We start from the raw sequence: 15251 nt of genomic DNA on the forward strand, positions 1-15251 counted from the left end.
CATCAAGAGATCCTTGCCAGCTGGCAGCTTTTAAAAAATACCGCAACCAATTAAACTCGGAGCTAAGAAAACCAAAGGCCTTGTATTACAATAACCTTTTTTGTGATTTATCGCTGGAACACCCCGAGAAAGCGTAGAAAATTTTAAATCAAGTCCTGAAACGCGGAAACACCGATGATATGATATCAGAACTAGAAATCGATAACAAACGGCTTTCGGGGACTGCTTTGGCCGAACACTTTAACTCCTACTTTGTAAATATGGTAAAGCCATCACATGGTTTTCCTAACGTTACCGTGACTAGTTCTTGCAAAGAAAGTATTTTCTTTCAGCCCACAACTGAGATCGAAATTTGTGAAGTGTTCATGCACCTAAATAATAGTAAAGCTGTGGACGTTGATGACATACAGATCAGACCCGTGAAGTATGTCATTGATATAATTTCCATTCCTCTCACGCATACATTTAACCAGGCATTAGAATCCGGCTGTTTCCCAAGTGCGATGAAACGTGCGAAAGTCACTGTTGTTTATAAAGGTGGTGAAAGGAGCCTTGTTGCTAATTATAGGCCCATATCCATTCTTCCAGTATTTTCGAAGGGTCTTGAAAAAGTAATTCTGAACCGTTTAAACAATTTCTTTGCAAAACACAACATAATTTCCGATTGCCAGCATGGATTTCGCAAGGGAAAATCAACAGAAATGGCCTTACTAACACAAAAAGAAATTATTCTTCATAACATCGAAAAAAACCAAGTAACTCTTGGTATTTTTATAGACTACACAAAAGCCTTTGACTGTCTAAACCATAATACTCTTTTAAAGAAGTTGTATTGCTATGGCGTACGTGGTTTCGCTCATTCTTTGTTTAATGCTTACTTGAACGATCGTCAGCAGTGCGTTGCGATTAATAACTGTGTATCCTCTTTTAAAAATATTACCTCTGGAGTTCCACAGGGAAGCCTCTTGGGGCCATTTCTTTTTAATGTGTACGTAAACGATGTGACTGAACTAAATAATGACTCTTTTATTGTAATGTACGCGGATGACACAAGTCTGTTCGTAACCGGCCATGATATAAATGAAGTTTTTATCAAGTCTCAAAAAGCGCTTTCAGATCTTTGGGAGTGGTCAAACACTAACTTACTTAAAATCAACGCTGGCAAAACTAAAGCCATCTTATTTAGGGCGAAAAACAAACATGCACGTCTACCAGCAGACTTCTGTCTTGGTGAGAGTGTAATCGAGCTTGTGGAAAAGCATAAATCACTTGGCGTCGTCCTTTCTGCTGATATGACGTGGACGGCTCACTTTGACTATCTTGCTAAATCACTGTCTTCAGCTACGGGAGTGCTATCGTGGTGCCGCCATTTCTTTCCTAGCAAGATCAAAATGCAAATATATAACGCACTGTTTAGCGCTCGTGTAAACTTTTGCACACTAGTGCGGGGAACAACTACGCAAACAAATCTGCGTAGAATCCTCTTGTTACAGAAGAAAGCATTACGATGCGTCGCTAACGTTTCCTACACTCATCTCACTAAAGAATTTTTTCTCCGTTATCAAGTAATAAATGCCACTCTCATGTATCAGTACCGCCTATTGCATTCGTTTTTCTTTTCAAACAAAAGTACTATTAGCTTTCTAAGTAATAACTGCAGGTTAAAGAAACAGATAAGCGATCCAAGAACCAGAGGCCACGAGAAATGGTTAGTACCGCGATGGCGCACAACTTATGGCAAACAATCACTGGCTTTCAATGTACCGTATCTTTTAAATAAATATCAGAAGCAGGGTATCGATTTTAACAATGTTTGTAAAAAAAAGTTGCGTGATTATTTTGTGTCCGAACTGTACTGAACAGTGGTATCTGTTCTTACCACCACACACTTCTTTCATTGTACAATGTAATATTTTTTTAAACAATTGTGCGGAAAAAATGTTTCGATATAAATCTGTTTACAGCAAGCATGTTTTAAATGTACGTATCATGATCCGACATCATTTTTAGTATACTTACCTTTCCGTTTATGTATGCACGTGTATACAGTGTATATATGTATGTCTTACGTTTACCAGTATTCTATGTCCTTAGTTGTTTTTTTATTACTTTAAATATCCTTTGTTCATTAAGTACCCTATGTTGCCTAGAAATGTATGTGTACACTGCCTTGTGTATGGGCCCCCGGCACCTTCAAGCTGCATTTCGCCGCTTTTCGCCTGGGGCGACCCCCAACTTTATGTTGGAAATAAATTTTCTTGATTCTTGATTCTATATATATATATATATATATATATATCATTTGTGTTAAGTGTGGTTGGTTCATCAGTATTGAATGTTTTCTAAAATCGTTGGAATTTCTTGTGCTTTCCAGATATAAAAAAAATTAAACAAGAATGATATTTTATCCTAGAATTCTGCTCCAAAACTAATTTGCATGGCTTCGAAACACACATTTTGGTTCTCCAAAGCTGCTCCAAAACAGCATTATTGCCGTTTCCTGCGCTGCTCCAAAACACTCAAGCCCGCTTCCACCCCTGTACAGAACGACACCTACAGCTGCCCGAGCGACGATAAGGATGCACGAATAGAGGAAACATAAGTATTACTTACCATTGTGTTCCCGATGGTACTGCGAACGCAGCGTGCCCATCATCTGCTTGGTAATATACACAGCAGCAGGCTCGCTTGAGTCACCGGGACATTGTCGCACCGTATATCTCACCCGCAGTAAGACCCGCAGTAAGGCATATTGCACTGTCATCAAACCACGCATTTCACGTCCAGCGGCGAGAGCGGGCACAACATGCACATATGGCCGACACAGCTGGGCAGTTCAGAAGCGGCGTTCACAAGGCCCAGGTAATGCCATGACGGCTTTGCTTGGGCATCTCACACGCTGCTGGGGCCAGCCTAAAACAACTCTCTTCTCCAGTTTCTTTCTTTTTTGCTTTTTTTTGCTTTTTGCTTTTCTTTTTGCTTTTTTTTTTCCGCATACGTCGCGACGCTTTCTCAAATTTCGCTTATATTCCAACGCGTCTGATTGTCTGATTTCCTCGCTCTCGCCGACGAGCAGGCGGGCTGCAGCCATCCGAAGGTCGAAGCGCATTTTATCTTGTTTCCTCCTGTTCACAGCGACCGCTTAAAAAGAATCGTTTTTTTTTTTTCTTCTGCATCACGTTTTCTCCGCACCAGAGCTTATTCTGTGCGTTGAGGCAGGCCACCTTGGCCAGTTCGTTATCTAAAAGCGTATACTGAGTGTACATGCCGTGCCAATCGGCTACATCGGGGGCTTGCCGGCTTTTCCTTTTATTTTAATTTTGATTTGACGGAAAAACGACATTAGCGAAGTCACGAAACAAGGTAACGACAGTACCAATGTGAAGTATCAGTATCAGTGCAACATAAGCGAAGTAACGACAGTGTCAATGCAAATAAATCGCGTCAGCGCTTACAACCCAGACCTGTTAGACCGCGCCGCGCAGTGAGAAGCAGCCGACTGAAACTATTAGTTGCCAGCAGCAGCCGTCAACACCGTCAAGTTACGCGGAAAAAAAACCACACAACATTGAAGCGAGGCGACATAATGCACTGGGCGGGGCACCTCGAACGGCGCTCCCTCTCTCCTCCAGAATGAAGCAAGTTGAGAGGGACTTGAGAGGGTAAATATTGCGATCGCTATATCTCCGGTCCTTCTTTAGCTTTTCGACAAATTCTTTCTGCAATATATTCCTGGCAAGGGTCCGACTCATTCCAGGGTGTTTTTCACTCCAAGCCCGAGAAGTGGTTCATGACCCCTTTAAGAAGTCCATGCCAAGTATGGCATCCCTAGAGCAATATTGCAAGATTACGAAGCTCGCAGGATAAGCGTGATTATTGATGGTGACTCTTGCTGTGCAGACTCCAGGCGGCATTATTAGGTGGCCTCCAGCGGTCTGGATTTCGGGGCCTTCCCAAGCAGTCCTTAGTTTCCTTAACTTCGTGGCGAACGGCCCAATGATGACGGAATTGTCGGCTCACGTATCGACGCAGTGACGTGGCTGTCGGTGAGAATGTCGAGGTCGGTAGTTCGTCACCTTGCGTTGCGGTTAGGTCTCGGTGTCTGATCACGGCTACGTCGGTTTGTTGTGCTGCTTCGACGTTCCGTCGTCAGGTCTTCTTCGGGCCACGAAGTTTCGACGTCAGGGCTCCGTTCGGCTTCCCGCGTGGTCTTTAGATTTCGTTGTGGTGGCGGAGGTGGAGGATCTTCGGTGTTTTGTTGTACAGCAACCGCACCTCCATCGGTTGCTGCCCTTAGTTTTCCAGATACGGACTATGTGACCGGCCCCGGGTTGAGCCAGTGTAGTGTCGGCATTGGGGAGAGACGTAGCAGCCTTGCGACGGCGATTGGGAATGTCCTCGGGGTGTCCACTGCGCTCCTGCAAGGTCGTCGGCGATGTCGTGTGGTCGTTCACCCCGCTGTGGACACTGCACGTTTATGGCAAAACCACGTAACCCCAGTACTGGCAGTGGCGGTAGCTGTGGCCGGATTCTCCGCAGTGGTAGCAGAGCGGCGGTTGTCAGGGGCACGCCAAACGTCCGTCTTCCTCGGTGGGTAGCGCTGGCCGACAGCTGGGCGAGGTGGGGTCGGGGGCTGTCGACGGAATTGTGGCGGCGTGGGGTCCTCATGTGTGTGCGGCGTGGTGACGGCACAGCGTGCGGCACTGGCATAGCTCATCGCTTCCGGCTGAGTCTGCGGTGCTTCGGGAATTCCATGTGATTTCCGGACTTCCTCGCAGACAATGTCGGCATTTAATTCAGTTCGTGCTGCGGCGAAGGTAGCAGTTTGCGCAGCTGCTCCCGCAAAATCGCTCTTATGGTTTCATGCAAGTCATCGGTGGCCAGCGAGTGCACTTCGGGATAAGCTGCAGACAGCAGAGAGCGGTTGTATTGTTTCGTCTGCATGTCAAGTGTCTTCTCAATAGTTGTAGCCTCGGTGAGGAATTCGGCGACCGTCGTGGGCGACTGACGGACAAGTCCCGCGAAACAGTTCTTGTTTAACACCCCGCATAAGCAGGCGAACTTTTTTTTTTTCGCCCATCGCAGTGTCGGCCCGGTGGAAAAGTCGAGTAATCTTTTCCGGGAAAATGGTGACGTTTTCGTTTGGTAGCTGCACGCGGGTCTCCAGCAACGAAGCAGCCCTTTCCTTGCAGACAACGCTTGTGAACGTGTGCAGGAATGCGCTGCGGGAAAGATCCCAGGTTTGAAGGGAGGGCTCCCGATTTTCAAACCAAGTTCTTGCCGCGTCTTCCAGGTAGAAGTAGACGTGACGCAGCTTGTCTTCGGTGCTCCAGTTGTTAAAGGCGGTGACACCGTCATATGTTTCAATCCAAGTTTCCAGGTCTTTGTGTGATGAACTGCGGAACGTTGGCGGCTCCCTGGGTTGCCGGAGCAGAATCTGTGCAGGCGGCACAGTGGCTGTTGTCGCTGTGGTCGAGGTCAGGGTCTGTTTGCCGGGTCTTTTCAGGTAGAGGCCCGTACTCTGGCGGTAGACCTTGTTGCCTGCGGCTTGCTCACTGCTCGGCATTGGCGTCTATGTCTTCTTTGTGGCTTGGGCTGGGTTCATGGCTTGACAGGGTTGTCCGGAACATGAACGAACAGCACCTCCACCAGATGTCACGGGGTTGTGACGCGGACGAAGGCAGCAGTCAGATTGTTGAACACTAAACTTTTTATTTGGGCAAACCTGTGCCCTGTAATCGAAGTCAAACTACAATCGACACACGTTTACACTGATAAGTGGCAAACAGAGCATCGGCTGTCGATAATCTGAACCGCGGCAAGGCGCGTCGGCATTTATACATGCGGCATCGAACATTCGAGCCTTATCGCTGGTGGCCGCGGTAGTTCGAGAATAAACTCAGCTGTTCACGTTTGTGCACTCAAGCCTAACAGGTGATCCTAAAATAATCTCAAATGTTCCCAGACATTCTGGCTCAAATGTTCCCAGACATACCGGCCCATTTGCACGTGCAGCTGCGCAAGGCAGCAGCTGCACGTGCAAATGGGCCGGTAACATAAAACATAGAAAGAAAGGAGCGTGTGTGCATATCAGGTTGAATTTCAGTTTAACAAAGTTTTGATATAACGAAATACAGTAGAACCCCACTGATACGTTTTTGAAGAGACTGTAGGAAATAAACGTAAGAGACAGGAAACGCAAGAACCGAAAAACAGGAAAAACGACAAAATATTTAGTGGTGCGGAATTTTATTTCAATGCTTACGAGCAGCACGAAAATTGGCGCGCTCAGCCACGATCTAGTCGACGGATAGAAACGCGGAGCTGGGGACGGCCTCATCCACAGAGATGTAATCAACGTATGCGATTTTTTTAACACCAACAGCTGTAGACATCAAAGAACTAAGCACACGCAATCACGACCAGCGCGGCAAGTCCGACTGCGAGTCGCGTGCACGACCATGCAAGCTCCAACCAGCTCGAACTCGAACTCCTCCCGTACTCCGACAAATAACGATGATGATGATGAGTCTACGCCAACGTGATGCCAGAAGTGAATGCCAATCTCGAAGGCCTTGCTTTCGCAAGCAATTACGTCATAGACGCCATGTTTGTGAAATACAAATCTGCGGCTAATGCGGCTAATGTTACGGTCAAACCAGGCCAAGCTGCATGAAAATGCACCAATGACCGCTCTCTTCAGTAGTCACTCAGTCGGCTCCGAGCGCACTTCGCGATGTATCATACGGGAACGGTCCGACAGTTACGACGTAACAGCAGGGTTCCCAATACATTGTATCCTATGGGAGCTATGCCGGGACCGGCGGAAAACGACGTAACAGCCAGGAAAACGCAGCAGTGAGGAACGGGGTTCTACTGTAAATTGCTGTTTAACTAGCTTTTAAAAATTGATCTTTACCCCACCCTGGCGGCCATATGAAAGTGCAATCAGGAACACCAAAAGCAAAATAGTTATGCTGTAAAATTACGAGCAAGTGCTCCCTCTGATTTCACTGCTAATTTCGGTTTTCTGCGCCATTCTGGGAATGCGCCCCCCCTTCCCGCTCCACACCCCGATCACGCACTATGTCCACGCAACATTGGCCTGCTTGAATCCCATCTAATGCTGCTTGGCAGTCCGATAATCGCACCCCCGCATCGTACTTAGAGCAAGACCCATGACAATTTTCAGGGTCCTGCGAGCAATAGCATGGCTTTCAAAATCTGTATTCCAAGATGGCGCCTCTATGACGAGTAGTCAGAAAAGGTAGGGCCTGCGAGATCTGTTTCTGTTTAAAGCTGTTGCATTGACTCATCATTTGAGGTGCTTTTATGCCACGCTTCCCATGGTCTGATCGCGGCTTCCTTGTGTTTGTTGTGTTTCTGAGCCTTTGTAATGCGCCATGCCACAAACGAAAGCGAGAAGACTTCTGAGGAAATTCATGTGCACTTCATTTTTTCTTTCGGGAAAACTTTTTCGCCGCCATCTTGAATTGGGGTGCCGTCCCGGGAAAGTGCCTATGTTGACGGTGCCCCTCTGAAAAAGACATAAGAAGAACACACTGAAGAGATGGAAGCAGCAATGAGCTCACACCTGCGGAGTGTCGGGTCTACATTGTTTCAGATGTGAACCACACGACAAACCGTGGGAGCATTTGCTAACTGATGCATGTGATTCGTTGTAACCACAGTAATAATGCTGTCAAAAAAGAGTGCTGTCAAGATATTGCATAAAGGCCACCGTGAGGTGAGACATCTAGTACGTATATCTCTACAAGAGGCATGTGGTAATTGGAAGCAACCAGTGACTTCGCTAGGAGGGTAATGCAAAGCGAAACATTTTTTTGTTTGTTGTTTCGTCATGTGCTTAGGTTTTAAACTTTTAAGTAGGGGTGTGCGAATACCGAATAGTAGCTTTCAAATCGAATACCGAATCGAATCAAGAAAAAAATGCCGAATATCGAATCGAATATTGAATATTAAAAATTTTATTTTCACAGGCCTTTACTTTTATGACTTTTCATACAATATAATTTTATTTGTAGGATGCGGTGGCAAGCATCGGTTGCCATGGTATGCCTAAATGACCGGAAACAGCCGAGTTAACGTTATAATAGTGCTCCTTAAGTCTTTCATTCAAGCATCTCCCAGTTTGCCCGATATACACTCGCCCGCATGACAAGGGAATGGAGAGAGAGAAAGAGCAGAGGAAGGTAGGGAGGTTAACCAGAAGTTTGTATCCAGTATGCTAATAAACTACATTGCGCATGCATTGCACAAACGTCGTTGGTGCCGCGTACAAATGGCAGCTGGCCCATTTCCCTCTTTATTTACTCGTCCACATAGACCTTGCAGTCATACATTGCCGGGATTGTGCATGCGCTCCACGCTTTGAAGATGAACATGTGCTCAGCTGTCATCGGACATGATGACAAGACTGATCATTGAAGCTGCACACATAGATAATAAGGGTGGCGCATGTGTAAGCATGGCGCCACTTGCACTGACCGAAAAAGAAAAACTGTTTCTTGATATGTGTCGCTAGGCATTGACTGTTTGTAACGAGCGGAAGACCAATGTACCGGATTGTTGAAATGTACTCTTCTTTTTTTCGTGTGCCTCCTATATATATGACGCACTGATGCTAATAAAAAACCAGTTGTGAGTAAGTGCTCGTGTGTGTGCCCCTTCCGGCCTCGTCTCTTAGCACTGTTTCATCACCATGCTTCCAAATCAACTAGCCCACCGACAAGCACTAACATTTTTCATAGGCCCCTGAAAAGAAATTTTTACAAAAAGTACTCCAGCACACATTGCAGCATCTAGTTAAACCTGGATATAACAAAATTGACAAATTCCTGAAGAAATCCATTACAAACAGGTTTTCATTATATGCAGTTTCAGCGTGAAAATTCGGAAAAGAAATGCACGAATTAAACAAAAGGGGAACTGAAGGCAGAGCTTACCTAAAACATTTATTTGGTGGCAAAAAACTGCGTTATTTTACTTTATTTCCTGTTCGTGGGGGATGGCAATACTGAACGTTCATAGGACATCAATACAACGCTGCTCCGTCATCGTGTAGCTGTGGCTTCCGAGATTGGCTCTGGCAATGCGCCGTCACGTTGCTGGAGCCCATCTCGGAGGCCATGGCCTCCGAGATGGGCTCTCGCGGCACGGGGCAAGACGGCAAAGCGCGTGACGAGTCAATCTCCGAAGATCCGTCGTCATCACTGTGGTCTCGGACAGTTTCCATCACCGCCTAATGTCACGTCTCCTTGGCAGTGACGACACAGTTTTCCGCATTAAAAAAAAAATCTCAAAGCTGCGCGTGTAGTGAAAGCACGCACGCTTGAGCACTCTCCATATGTGGCACGAACTCGAACCGTAACGACGCGGAGCAAGAATTTCTTTCTTTTTAGTGGCGTCACGTGGTGTCAAATTAACGAAGTGCAGTTCAGAGACTTCTCCAACAACCGAATAGTGGCGCTGCCAATGCAAAAGCCTCTTTTTTCCTTTCTTTTTTTCTTTTTTAAATAGCCGGCACAGTTATCGTGATGACACCCACGAGCGGCTGGATGAGGTTTGAAGGGAGACGGGAAGGGCACACCCACGCATGCATGCGTCCGCGGCGGCAAGAATGCTAGCTCGAGGGGTGCAGGCCTGCCGGCCTTGCACACACCCTCACACACAAACGAGTGCTTGCAGTCGCCGGGGCTTTCACTGCACCATGCGCGCTGCCGCCGCTTCACACCCTGTCATTGGTGGGGCAACCGCAGAAGATGCGTGCGGCTCCTGCTCGTGCCAAAATGACAAATTCGGGGCAAAATTCCTCGGTTGTTGGTGGCAAAAATTCGTTGTATCAAGGGTGTCTCCCTCGGCCACTTTGTTATATAGAGGTCGCAAATACATGTGCTTCAATGGAGTAACGGCGGGAAATAGAAAAACTTCGTAATATCGAGGAATTTGTTGTATAGAGGTTCGTTATAGGCAGGTTTAACTGTAAGATATTATGGATAATGAAATACTATTTCCAAAAAATATTAGTTGTAGAATAAGAAGAATATGAAACATAAAAATTTGAAAGTGTGTAATTTTTTGTTGCCAGTTGATAAACACAACAATAAAAAACACTATATCTACAAAAACATTCTAAACAAAAAAAATTCAGTATATCCATTTTTGCGATAAATGACCCAGGAATAGTATAAAAAGTAATAAATGCTCTATACAATGCTGGTATTATCAAACGTTAAAGAATATGGAACAAGGAACTGCTTCATCACTCATGCCCTGCGCCGAATCATTTCCTGGTTTTAGTAGGGGCACTCTGCAGTTTTCGCACAAAATGTTTGTTTTTTTTATGTGAAAAGCCTTCTGGCATTTCAATATAGATGGATGGCCGGGATGTGAACAATGCCTATATAAATCAGAAGTCCAGTGAACTTGACCAGTTCGTCTGGCACCACCTCTTTCCATGAGCTACCTCTCCCCGCATAGGTTGGCATCCCAAATATGCATCCAAGCGTATTTATAATTTTGCAGATGGTATTGGTCAGCTCCGCAGTGAAAAGAAAGGAGAACGAAATCATGCAGAGTCATAAAACGTCTTGCGCTGCACAGTAATGATGTGCTCCGGACAGCCTTCTTGGCATGAAAAGAAGCTTAGCAGCTGGTATGGACTTTGCATGTAACCAGAGTAGCTCAGTAATTGTGCACAAAGGTTGGCAGCTACACACGCGAGGCGAAGGAGACTACTTGAGCCCGTAAACAAAGCCAATGCCTGAACGGCTGCGGATGTCGCGGGCTGACGCAAAACATCATTGCCATCAGGGCTTGAAGCTTAGGTGATGACATCTTCGGACTCAAAGCTCGTCTCCTCATCACTCAATTCAGGTGCGGTTGCAAGACAGTTTTGAGCGGCGCATTTGCCACACTGCATGTGCCCCTCTGAAGTATGGGTTCAACCATACTTTATGCATGTTCGTGCATTTGTGTATGTGTCTGTATGCATATGCAGAATTGAAATGGGGGGGGGGGGTCTGAACCCTCTCCTCCCCCCGACTACAGCAGTGATATCACCATACTCATTGGCGTACTTCCTCAGACGTCCAGCACAGTGGCTGTTTGTAATGTATCTGGCAGGAATGTTGCACAAACGACATGTGAAAAGAAGATTCTAACACATAGGTGTCTGGAGATTCTTTGCTGGGACCGTATGCCAGAAGCATTATATGCAGAAAAACGTATAAGACACACACAAGCAGAGTTCTACTGTATCTGTACATCGTTGTTCACAGGCCTTGGGGCTGTCGTCTCCTGGAGTGATTGGCTCGTCATCGGCAGCCGTCATCCCTCCGCCTGGCCTAACCATTCCTACCTTGGTTCCCCCTGGACTTGTTGGGCCTCCAGGTGTCCTACCACAGCCGGTGCTGGCTGCTAATGCACCAGGCATCATCACTGGTTAGTTACAGTGGACAACAAGATTTATTGAAATAACACTGTCATGTAGATTAACGATAATTCAAACTCTCATGTCAAACAAATCTCACATTTTTGGCTGGCTCGCTATGTTTTCAATGTATTTAAAAGCTGCTTAACTCACACTGCACCATTGGGTGAATTCCGTTAATTCGCGCGTTACTTGCCTGTACCAGAAAAATTACTTGCCTTTGTTCCTCCCAGCTGGACGTTTGTGTTAAAATTCGATCTGATGAAACTCGATTTTACCAAGTTCTCTATCTAACGAAGAAATTTCCATTTCCCAGCAGGCACTCGTAGGGTTCATGTTGTAATCAACCTGAATTAACAGGGATGCTACCGCTGCACCAATTGCGCCAAATTGCGCCCAAGTGCCCTGGCTGCTACATCCTGCTACATTTCCTCAAAGTGAGGCGAGTCTGTGCCCAACCTGCGCCCAAGGGTGTGCTCCGACTTTCCGAAACGGAACTAACTACTTGAGGTTCACTCGTTGAAAGCGACATCGCAGTGCACCTGAGTACGACACAATCTGAGCGAAGCCAAGCCAAACTGGGCCTAACGTCGCTGTTGCGATGCAGTCAACGCCCAATTTTTTGGACAATTTCGCGATCCTTGGGAAGTCCCAAAAATCGGGATTTTTCGGACTTCCTAGGGACCACGTGGTTGTCTGAAAAATCTGGCAGTCCAAAAAAACGAATTCATGCTTTTTCATTCCGCTCAAGCAGTCGCCACAGTCATGTCTGATATGGGTGTGTCCAGATAAGATTGAACACGAGGTCCCGGTCACCACTCCCGATTTTGATGAAATTTACTGTAGGTCTAGGCATTACACCCATAACAATGGTTTCGCAGTTAGTTTTGCGAAAAGAAATTTTATTCACTTGAAAGAAAATATACAAATTTTTTCCGCAAAAAACACTTCTCCGCCAATTTCGCGATTTCTGAATTTTGAGCGCACCTAGGGAAAAAACGGTGCACTTCTTCATCACAATATTTATTCCCCTTAAAGAACACGTAAAATACAATCTTATATTATTTTCCTTGCTTGTTGAAGCACTTTTGAAGAAAAAAATCACAAACTTGGCAAATTGCACAAAATACCTGTATTTCAGGAATTTATTGCTGCAAGCAAGTTAAAGGGACACTAAAGGCAAATATTAAGTCGACGTTGATTGTTGAAATAGCGGTCCAGAAACCTCGTAGTGCTGCTTTTGTGCCAAGGAAGTGCTTATTTTGAAATAAAATCACGTTTTTAGTGGTCCACATCGCGTTAGCGCGCTTCAAATCTCCCGCCTGAAAATACGACTTTCATACGTCACTGCTGCTGTGCCCAACGTTGCCCGCTTTTACTGCGCGGCCGCCGACACTAGTAGCAGCCGAGCGGAAGTAGTGGGACCCACAGTAGCAACAACGGCGCTGCAACAAAGACTTGCTCGGATGGGCACATTCAAAGCCTTCACCAAGTTGCGGTTGGTCTCGTAATCCTCAGTACGAAAGTGCAGCGAGCACACACGCAGAGGTTTTGACTGTTTAGCACACTGGCGCAATGGCATGACACTAAGCCACTTCGAGCGTAAGGGTTCATTCTGCAGCACCCAGTGAAAAGACACACCGGTTTCCTTGCTGCAGCACTGGCGTTGTGCACCATTCGGGCATCCGGCAATATCACACGCATGCGGCATTTTGTTGAACTTTCTGTCAGAGCGACTTTCACGAGCGCGCAAAACACGCATGGCAGTACGCGATCCCGAAATTACCACTGAGACGGGCGAGGCGCAGTTCGGCGAAAACGGAACCTTTGAACCACGCGTGCCGTTCCCCATGAATCAAGCGGAAACGAACAAACAGCATTTTATTACGTCTTTTGATGCTCGGAATGTTCTTTTTTTACTGCTGCTAGTTTGATTACTAGTGATTTATTGTAGGCTGACTTCCATACATCATCGGGATCACTTCGAAAATGTCCCACTCGTGGCGCTCATCACGTGATACATTTAGCTTAATTTCTCGGTAAGTAGGGCACTGCTGTTGATAATATTGCCGTTTTAGAAGTTGTCATACATTGGGCTTTCACTCTGACATAAAATTGTTATTTGCCTTTAGTGTCCCTTTAAAGTGAGGATAATAAAAATCGGTATATATTAACTTTGTTACTTTTGCTCTCTTTTAAAATAATTTGCATGGTTTTATCGCGCTCCATTTTACTCGATAAGTGGGCTGAAACGTAATTTATTTACCAAAAACGCTGAACTTTGAAAATGATTTTCTCAAGAAGGCCATTTTTAATTTTTTTTTTTTAATCCCTGTGATTGAGGTCAAGGACGTCATCTACCATTCTGCAGAAAAAAACGTTGCATTGTTTTGGTTTCTAACAAGCTATAGTGCGTAAAATGTGATCATGCCATCCTAGCGGCCGCATCGTTCGTTATGTGCTGAAACTCGGATAAAAGTTGTTAAAAATACTTGTACATGACATAATCACAAATCAGCCGTTCCACACCAACAAGTGCGCAGCCAGGTGTCATGGTTTAACAAGCTTTGTCTTGCGATCAGCCGCTTGACAAACCCGCAGCAGCGGCCGCTCGATGCTGCGGGCGCTCACATTACATGAGTGCCGCTTCGACTGCGGATGAGCTCAGCTTGCGCACCAAACTACGCTCAGAGGACAAACGAGAGAAGGAATGCATCACTGTGAAAGTTAAAGGCTGTTAAGTGCCAACAAATGTCACAGTGTGCAACGAAAACTGCCAGCAGTTTCCCAGTGAGCGCCTCCAGTAGAGCACCCATGTGTTGCTTTCTCTCTTCCGATGGCCTAAAGATAATTAGGTTCATTCTATGAGCAACATATGACACAAAAGAAAGCCATTGACATCTAAAGAAAGCTGTCATACATGCTTCCGATTATCGAACAACTCAAACTGCATTTGTTCTCCATCTCGTGCCAGAACACTTCTGTCAGCCGGCTTTGAAAAGAAGTGTGTCCAGGTCCTTTGCTTCATTAAAGAACCACTTTTACAATACCGTATTGTTGTGCGTCCGCAGATAGAATATTCAACGCAAATCGAGCGTTTATCATGATATTTTGCGGCTTCGGGCATAACAGCAGGGAAAAATATACATGCGTGCTGTATTGAAGGCGCTCACTGGGAAATTGGCGGCAGAGTTTTCGTTGCATATTATGACATTTGTTGGCACTTAACGGCCTTTAACTAGGGGTGTGCGAATATCAAATTTTTCGAATACGAATCTAATACGAATATCCACCTTCGAATATCGAATCGAATATCGAATATCAAAGGAAAAATGCCCCCACAGTAACAATTATTTTATTTAACATGTAGCTATTTGAAAAAAAAAAAAAACATTAACAGCCTGACTGGCAACACAACATACACTGCTATCTCCAGAACACAATGTCCAGGCTAGCGCAATGCACATCACAAGCAAATATCACGGCACTATGAAAGTAATGACTAGATGTTATCATGAAGAAATATGAGTTCCTCCACATGATCAGACAGCAGGCGCTCCCTTCTAACAGAGACAACCCCCCCCCCTGCCACTGAAAAGGCACGCTCACTTGGAACAGAAGTGGCTGGTATAGGGAGGTACATGGGGCAAAGCTTCGCCAGACTGGGGTATCTGATGGTGCCTACAGTCCGCCACCAGTCACATGTGTCTCTGTCTTTCTTCAGAAGTGGTCCCGCATAGTGAACGACTGGTAGTGCGGCACGTTACAGCTGCATAATATTGAAAATGTACGGTTACAT

At 45.7% G+C, this 15251-nt stretch overlaps 1 protein-coding gene across 1 annotated transcript in view; it reads left to right on the forward strand.

Annotated features, from left to right (window-relative positions):
• LOC119379462 (poly(U)-binding-splicing factor half pint) overlaps positions 1-15251 on the forward strand; it is a gene marked incomplete in the record, with an annotated part of 282418 nt that overhangs the window by 193801 nt on the left and 73366 nt on the right. The window contains 1 exon segment of the mRNA XM_037648765.2: positions 11301-11463. Within this exon segment, the coding sequence (XP_037504693.1) occupies positions 11301-11463 (163 nt within the window).

The sequence above is a fragment of the Rhipicephalus sanguineus genome, chromosome 1, assembly GCF_013339695.2.
Source record: "Rhipicephalus sanguineus isolate Rsan-2018 chromosome 1, BIME_Rsan_1.4, whole genome shotgun sequence".
In the NCBI taxonomy this organism is placed as follows: domain Eukaryota; kingdom Metazoa; phylum Arthropoda; class Arachnida; order Ixodida; family Ixodidae; genus Rhipicephalus; species Rhipicephalus sanguineus.